General features: G+C 32.0%; 1 protein-coding gene across 1 annotated transcript; it reads left to right on the top strand.

The window, feature by feature from the left end:
• The first annotated feature begins 1,728 nt into the window (after nt 1-1,728).
• On the top strand, nt 1,729-3,742 carry LOC108761568 (protein hunchback-like). Its single transcript, XM_018508178.1, is given in 3 exon segments — nt 1,729-1,777; nt 1,780-1,864; nt 2,100-3,742. Coding segments are annotated over 3 exon segments (1,731 nt in total). The 5' UTR covers nt 1,729-1,743; the 3' UTR covers nt 3,712-3,742.
• Nucleotides 3,743-9,306: the final 5,564 nt, after the last annotated feature.

Here is a 9,306-nt window from a genome sequence, read left to right as displayed (position 1 = left end):
ACGTATATTTTCAGATTTCTGATCCGATGTGTATTTCTCGAGATATTCGACCGTTTCCACACTTTTCGGACACTCTGTATAATAGAATACCATAGAATTAAACATAAATATGTAAAATATTCATAAAAGATAAAAATGTTCAAAGATAAATATCTTTCTAATTATCTTATATTTAATTTATATTCTGTCTTAGCATTCTATCTTAAAAGCCTGTTTTAACATAAAAAAAAAGTGTAATTATGCAGAAGACAGGCTTATTCATTGATTTTGATGAAACTAGGGTCATTCGACTCATTTTTTCACAAAACCTTACCTCAATAGTCATCAACTTTAACTATTAATATCTCACTTCGCCAGGCAGAGCGACACTTATTTTTCTGCCAGATTCGTTCATTTTGTGCAAACGCGCGTCGAACTGCTCTAATTTCATCAAAATCAGTGAGTAGACCCGTCTCCTGCATAATTAGAAAAAAAGTAACGAAAAATAACGATTTTTTATCGTTACTTTTAAGTAACGGTAATACGTTACTTTTTAGAATCGGTAACGAGTAACGGTAACGAGTTACTTTTTACCGCAAATAACAGTAACGAGTAACGGTAACGTGTTACTTTTAAAAAGTAACTTTTCCAACTCTGATACTATATACATTCATTTGCATACATTTTAAAATGTTTTATTTTTTTGTTAATTTTGTAACCAAATACTGTTTTCTAAATAAAATTAATATTTTAAGGTTATTTTTATGGATTGAAGACCACATTACCACTTTTTTTTCGAGTCATTATGTAATGTTGTTACATTTTTAATAATACCCAGTAAGAAATGACAATAGAATCGATGTCGAATCGACATCGATTCGACGTCAATTTGATGATTTCGACGTTGGTATCCTAAATAATAAATATTTCGTAACTTTGAGTCCAGAATCGATTTAACAACATTTTAATGAATGCATTTATCATATTTAAATATCGATTATTAACAAAGTTATTGTGTAAAATGTAACTGAGGTACCATAATTATAATACTATCTTCTCCTCTATATACACGCGCGCGCGCGTGTGTGTGTGGTTATTGATAGTTTTTTAAACAGTAATTGTAATTATTTAGAATAGAGGAGTTAGCTCCGATAACCTTGACATATGTTGTCAATGTCGTGACCCTGAATGATCTCTAACAAGTGTTAGCCGTCGCTCGTTATTCATTAAAACGTTATTACCAAATAAAGTCTGAAAATGATGTCTCTTTTCAACTATATAAAACAGAAATTTTTTTGCTTTAAAATATATTTTACAATTTTCCACGCGAAGCGAGTCCCACCTCACTTCCTCCCTTGCCAAAAGACGTCCGACTTTTCACGCGAACCGAGTTTTATTCCACTTACACCCTGCCAAGGGGCGCACGACTTTCTACGCGAAACGAGTTTCACCTCACCTCCTTCTCTGTCAAGAAGCGTACGATTTTCCATTCAGGTAGATCTTTTTTCATGTGGAAAGTCAAATGTTCATCGGAAGGGAGGAAGTAGGATAGAAAAGAAATACTTAAATTTTTATATTTTTACAGAAAAAAACTTGGAGGATAAGAGCAGTTTCTTTGAGTATGGTATTTCTTCCGATCATTCCACACAAGCTGTCAGGAAGTAAATGATAATTTTTCGCGACAGATTGTAGTTTTACCAAGTATAGTCAAATACAACTTATTTACAAAAACTTTAATTTATTCAAGGAACTTATCCGAATATTATGAACGAGTATCAAACTAATCGATCGTTGAGCATCGTGTTATTCCATTATCCAGCGAGAGTATTAATCTCATACAAAACATTCTGCAGTGTTCGTTATGTATATTCGCTACATCAAACAGGTACGCTACGATTAGTATTTTAATTGTAAGCATTATACATTGTACATATAGGCAAGCATATGTATAATATATGTCAAGCATATAGTATATAATTTTTTAAAATTAATATATATAGTAACTTTAAATGTAATCTTTATATAATAATATAGCCAACTACCATAATATCAAAAATATCATAATATTAAATCAGTAAAATTTAAAGGCGAAATAAGGCGTTAAATTCGTTAATTTCTAGGTCAAAATTCAGCGAACACCTAATTAGCCATTACACATCACAGCGCAATAATTCCAGTCTTAAAGCCGTTCTTGCGCATTTACCAATCCTTAAATCCTCCTTAAATCAAAATAATAACAATTCTCCTTTTATACTGGCGCAATATAAACATAAAACAGAAGAGACTGACGAATCTTCTCTTTATGTTTCTCACTTGAATTTGCAAAGCAATATGAGCAAACAAGACAAAAGCTTTCGAGAGGCTAAGAATTGCAAACAGTGCAATTTCATAGCTAACACGAAGATGGAATATTGGGAGCACATGCGTTGCCACATCAAAGGCTTTACATGCTCCAAGTGTTCCTTTGTTACCAAATATAAGCATCACATGAACCATCACTGGCTTAGTGTTCACGACGGCTCCAAGCCCTTTATGTGCAAAAAGTGTTTATACACATGCGTAAGCAAATCGATGTTAACTAGCCATCTGAAGAAGCATTCGAATATCTATCCGTACAGATGCGCAGATTGTACGTACAAGACCAAGTTCTGTAACGCGCTGAAGAAACATTTGCGAAAGAAGGAGCATCAACCGGCGATGGTGCTGAACTCTGACGGCTCACCAAATCCGCTATCCATCATCGACGTCTACGGTACCAAACGAGGGCCCAAGCAGAAATCATCCGTTAAACACCAGGAGACATCAAAAAACATTGTGGCAGCAAGCAGTACAACCAATCAGCTCGATTCAGTGACTTCTCCACCTTTGTCACTTTATTCGTCGATTGCTCGTTATTTGACTTTAACTGCGATAAACGGAATAAGCAATGGGCATTGGATAAATCATGATATGAACAAGAACCAATCTGTTACTATGTTTCCTTACAGCGATTTGATCGCCGCGTTCAATCTATCGAATCACATTCTACTTCGCGAAGATGCGACCTTCGCAGACGAAAATTTACAGAAAACTGATCATGCACAGTCCGATATATTAACGGAGTATTCAAAGATGTTTACAATTTTGAGTGCTAATAAAATGCCGGAAATGTTTGCTCAAAATTTACCTCATTTTCATACAACTAACAACATCGGCGAACTCGATTTTTCCGATAGTGTGAAGGCTGCTAGCGAATCCTCGGCATTCGTGGCGATAAAAACCCAACTAGAATGTCACAAGACTGAATCTATAGACATACCATTGGATCTTCGCATGATCAATGTAATTAAAAATAATCATCTTCAGTTTCAGGCATTAACTGATACAACCTCATCAAAAGTCTCAGGTACTAGCAAATGTAAAGGTAAAGCGATAAAACTGGAACATCACTTGATAAAAGATAACACAGATAAGAAATCAGAGCAAAACAAAGATATATCTTTTAATAATAAATCTCCATCGGATGATTTTTACAAAGTAAACCAAAAAGTCAAGAACACTAAGGATAAAGCCGATTTATTTGATGCTAAACTCACCTGTTACTATTGCGAGATTGTATTCGGCAATATGATCATGTACGCCGTACACATGGGTTGTCACAGCTTTGATGATCCTTACACATGCAATATATGCGGCCACCAATGCATCGATAAACTATCCTTTTTTTTGCATATCACTCATTCGGAGCATTAAGTAAAAGTAAATTTGTCTAGTTGAATGGTATTTTGCGTGCTTCAATTAAAAGAAAAAAATAATATGCATCGTGAATATACAGATACTATAGAATTTCAAATTTTTAAGTAAATTCTAGTCAAAAGTTTCGAATATAAAAATACTTTAAGGGGATATAGTCGTCTGTGTGCATGTTTAACTAAACGGAATAATTTTTGTGTCGCAATTTCTTTTTTCTTTTTTTATAGATTCGAAAATCTTTTTCCAAAATTAAAGTATGCGCATTAATACCTACGTGAGGCGGAGTTTAAACCAAGAACGGAAAAAAATTTTTTAATTGAAATCTTTACAATTATTTAGCCCAATATGACTATAAGCTGTCAACATCACGACAACAAATCCTCGATATAAAAGCTTTGCAGTCTATACTTACGAAACAGTAGTTCACAAACTAGTACTTTATATAAACAAACACTGTCGAATTCTTAGAATTAGACTTAGCCTAATTCAATATAAAAATGCGTTACGAAAATATATGCATATATGTGCGTGTGATATTGATATAATACTATGTAGTGATATATCAATGACATGTAAATCGTATGTGTGTAAGTCCTATTGAGTCGATCAATAAAAGTATATAAAAACAAAAATAATTATAAGATCTCCTAATGGGTGTTCTACAATGTGCTTTTTGTTTCTTGTTGTTAGTCTCTTGCCTTCTTGATCAAAAAGACAAGAGACAAACAGAGACAAATAGCAAGAAACAGGAAACAAAAAGCACATTGTAGAACAGCCATAAAGCCTGATCTACATAAGACGCAGAACGCAGATCGCAAGTGAAACGTATTTCAGATTGTTTAGCTCGATCTACATAAAGCCCATTCTACATAAGACGCAGGACGCAGGTCGCAAATCGCAAGTGAAACGTATTTCAGATTGTAATAGGTCGCAGACCGCAATACGTAGGACGCAAGATGCAGGCCGCGAAAGTTGAAGTTGACCCAACTTTCTGCGTCCTGCATTCTACGTTCTACAATCATATCATAATTAAAATACATTAGGTTAGTTTCTAGTTTTGCGACCTGCGACCCGTGTTCTGCGTCTTATGACCGAGTTTTAATGGATGTTTGCGTTCATCAACTCAATATATAATTTTGAAAAAAAAATTATATTTATCGATCAATAATATACATATATAGGGTGAGTAAAAAATTACAGACCAGAGAAATGTCTCGATAACTAAGCATTTTTGAAAAAAATGTTTCTCACAAAAATTGTAGGATTTTAAATGATCTATTCACCGATCTGGTCAGTCTGAGCTTGGGTGGCGTCGCCAAGGTTAGATCAAGGTCATATCCATTTTTTTAAATGACACTCTATTTTTCATTTCAGAATCTAATAGCTGGTGTCAAGAGCTGGTGCAAAAATAAGAGATATAACCTCTAATGGCTTTTATCTTGACAAATATTATCCAGATCATGATCCTACCCAGTGAGAAATGACAATGAAATCGATGTCGAATCGACATCGAATCGATGTCGATTCCATTATCTTTCTGGATAAACAACATTCAAGAGGTTTTAGCCATCGGTCGGACACCTTGCATAATGCTAATGCCAGCGGTACTGTGACTTCCAAACCCCATAACTCGAAAAGTACTTTATGAAAAATAACTTTACTGTAGTGTTTTGGAAAGCTCTGACACCAGCTATTAGATTTTGGAATAAAAAATAGGCTGTGCCATTAAAAAAAATCGATGTGACCTTGACCTAACCCTGACGACGCCACAGACTGATCAGCGGATAGATCATTTAAAACTTTTGTAAAAAAAATATTTCTTTCGGAAATGCTTAGTTTTCGAGATATTTCACCTGTCCGGGACATGTACATATATGTATACATGTATACTTGTATATATATATACACACACACATATACATGTATACATAGTATATACAGGATGTCCCACAATTTTTGGCCAACTCTCTTGTGTAGATAAAGCGGACTAAACTGAGTCTAAAATCCTCTACCATTTTGCAATTTTCGAAATGATTAACGAGATATTAATTTATGAAAATAGTCAAATTCGCCCGGCTTACCGCCAAATGCAAGCGGACGACGAGATAAGACCGCCCAATAACCGTTTGCCGTCGCTAGGCATGTTAATAATGTCGCTTGTTAATAATGTCTAGCGGCGAAGAACGTGTGTCTCTCTGGACGACCTTATTTTGCCGCGTATTTGAATTTGGCTATTTTCATAAATTAATAACTCATTAATTATTCCGGAAATTGCAAAATGATAGAGGATTTTTCGACTCATTATCATTTAGCCCGCTATCTACATAAAAGCACTTAGCCAAAAATTGCGGGATACCTTGTATAATATACATATCATATAAATGTGTGATATATACATATATATACACATACATATATATATATATGTATATATATATATGTATATATATATATGTATATTATTGATTGATATATGTAATTTTCTTTTATATACACATATATACAATATTATGTATGACATTTTGTATGATATTCCTGGTAAAAAAATTTCGTTGAAATTATTCCATGTTTTGGAACATTTCAGTATAATTGCTGAAAATTTGTTGAAATTTCACTGAAAGTGAATCTTTCAGCTAACATATTACAAAATCGCTTAAACTGAATTGAAATTTCTCTCTGAAATTTTGTTTATGAAATTTTTGCTGAAATTTTGCTAAAAATAAATGTTTCAGCTAAAAATCGCTGAAATTAAACTGAAATTTTTCTGAAATGCTGAAATTTTTCCGAAAAATGTTCCAAAACGTTGAATAATTTCAACAAAATTTTTCTATCAGGGATGTATTCAATATATGTATACGAATCAAACTGAGATAAAATTTGATCGAAGCTATTTTCAAATAATTATTTTTGACAAAGTCTAATACGTGTATTTGTATATACGCCTCGAGTTTTCGTTACTTATCAAAATTGAAATGGACAGGTATTGTAATTGATACTAAAAATTTAATTTTTAATGTTTATTGTTGCATTTTTGTAACGATGAAACAAACATGTGATGGAGACAACTTTTACATATATGTAGAACAAGCACAGCGATAATATACAGATTGAAATCTTTATCAACGAAAATTTAATAAGGAAAATGAAAATGCTATAGAATGCTATGACTTAGATATCTAGCATTTACACGATTTAATTAAGCAATTATCGGATGCTCCAAATATTTCTTCCCAATGTAAACTTGCATTAATTTGATTTATTAACAAATTGATGATTTAAAGCAAAAGTTTCCATTGGTTAAAAATTCTGAATTATTATTGTTCCAATCATATAAGATTAGACAATTGATATGTACAGGGTGTTATAGTATAAACTTTATAATGTATAAAGTCACTGTCATTGTCTATTAAACCACACTTGGCCATGCAAAGTTTGCCGCGCAACTCGTCGTACTGCCTAGTATGTATCTGTAACACCCTGTACATATATAAAACATAATGAGTTGAAGAAATTTTTTACAAAATCTTGAAGAATACAAACAACCTAACTTGGGACTAAGAAATAATTAGGAAATAAAATAGAATATAATTTTCTATTATTTCTCAATAGTTGTTTGCATTCTTCGAGTAAAATTTTTCCAACACACTCTTCTTCTTACAAATCTATAAATTTTCTTACGGTCTTACGTGCGTATACTGTGCATTTATATAGTTAGCGAGCAAAATTTGATAACAAATTTATAGCGTATTATTATATAATAAGTGCTAGATTTATTTTGAGGAATTTGACACATATTGTTATGTTTTTGAATTATTTTCCATTTTTGTTCTGTTTCTCTTTTATTTAATTGCGTGCTATTTTTTATTTGTTCTCGCAGTAATATCGATAACTAAAACAAATCTTATTAAATGGATACATAAATTCTCATTTTGAAAATACTTAGACTTTTTTAAAGAAAAAATTGTTTTTATTTAAAACTACACTTTTTTACATCCGAACTCTTTTTTTTTGTTGATTCATTTAATCTAATAATGTACATTTTTTATTCACGTGAGTCAGACATATCGATATTATGCGAATTTTCTTTATTTATATATATATAGATCCTATGTAAAAACCCGATTCCGTTTTGATACAATATAAATCATATAATTCTTTTTTATTTGCTTCATACTATTATTCTTGTTATTTTTATATTTTCCTTCAAAATTCCATGATAAATTACTATCAAGAATTTTTCTTACATTTTGCTTAAGCATTGTATGTTTTCGAATATTTGTTTTTTTATGCACTAATTAAATTAATAAATAAGAAAAATTTGCGTGACAAGATTGTGATAATTATATTGTATAATCGTAGTGAATTATACAGAAATTACAGATATATATACATAGAAACATACGCACGCCCGCAACTAGGAATATCTATGAATATATTTTGTTCAAACAAATTATTATAAAAATTTATTGTGCGTTTCTAATAAAAAAATACTTGTATTGGAAAAATAAAAAATCTTGATTGAAAGTGTCACCATCAAATTTACATTATCAAATATACAGGATGTCTCAAAAATAAGGTCGGAGCCACATTGGGGGCGTAGAATGGGTCAAGGAAAACAAAAAAGTCTTATACAGCGGCGGCAACGGCGCAAGGAGGGGGAAAGATAGCGCTCCATCACCTAGCGAGTCCTATAGGATCGCCTCGTTGTCGAGTGTGGGCCATTCTACGAGTTTGCACGACGCAGCTTCACCGCACATTGGCTTAGACGTTTCCTTTTTTAATTCGAAAACTACAGTGAATATCTCAAAATGTTATCAGACTTTTTTGTTTCCCTTGACCCATTTCTGACCTTATTTCGGAGACATCCTGTATATATAAATATATAGTGGAGAGTGGGATAAATCGGACCTATTTGCAAGGTGCGTTCGGCAATGTAAATCTGAGATGCGAGCTAGCAGATGGCGAGCTTGATCACGTGATCTTCGAGCAATCCGAGTGCCAAGAATTAATTCCGAACGATACAGAGCTGTAAACTATCCTTTAAGGTTAGATTATAAAATGAAATTGTTTGTTTTTATGAAATAAATAAAAAATATCCTATTAATTGAAAATTTCTTTCGCTTTACTGAAAATTGATAATAGTTTTATATACTAAAAATAGATCGTTACACATGAATGTAGCAGATTCATACGCAAGGTGTGTGTTTTTAAAACTTAAAAGAAAATACTACATTGCGAAATAAATTTCAGCAATTTGAAATTTATAAGTTATATCACTTGATTTATATTCGTTAGAGTCTTTAATATATTAATATAATTTGATTTTATTTCGTTGTATATGTGCAACATATGCTTTGATCTAAAAATTAACTAGCAAATTCTTTGTTTTCAAATACGTAACCTTAAATTCATAAAGAAAAAAAGAATTAAAAACTTACTTTCCTCATTAAATATTGTACGTAATATACTCCATCAATTTCTATTTGATAGCATTTGTTTGAGCGTTTGTAGACTCAGACATTATAACAGTTCAAATACACTATATTTGTAAAATAGAAGTATTAAAAGAGATGAATGTATGTGTTAAGGAATCAG

This window comes from Trachymyrmex cornetzi, unplaced genomic scaffold (genome assembly GCF_001594075.2).
Source record: "Trachymyrmex cornetzi isolate Tcor2-1 unplaced genomic scaffold, Tcor1.1 scaffold252, whole genome shotgun sequence".
NCBI classification, from domain to species: domain Eukaryota; kingdom Metazoa; phylum Arthropoda; class Insecta; order Hymenoptera; family Formicidae; genus Trachymyrmex; species Trachymyrmex cornetzi.
The sequence above is the reverse complement of the archived record's forward strand: the minus strand, read 5'-3'. Positions and strand labels throughout refer to the sequence as shown.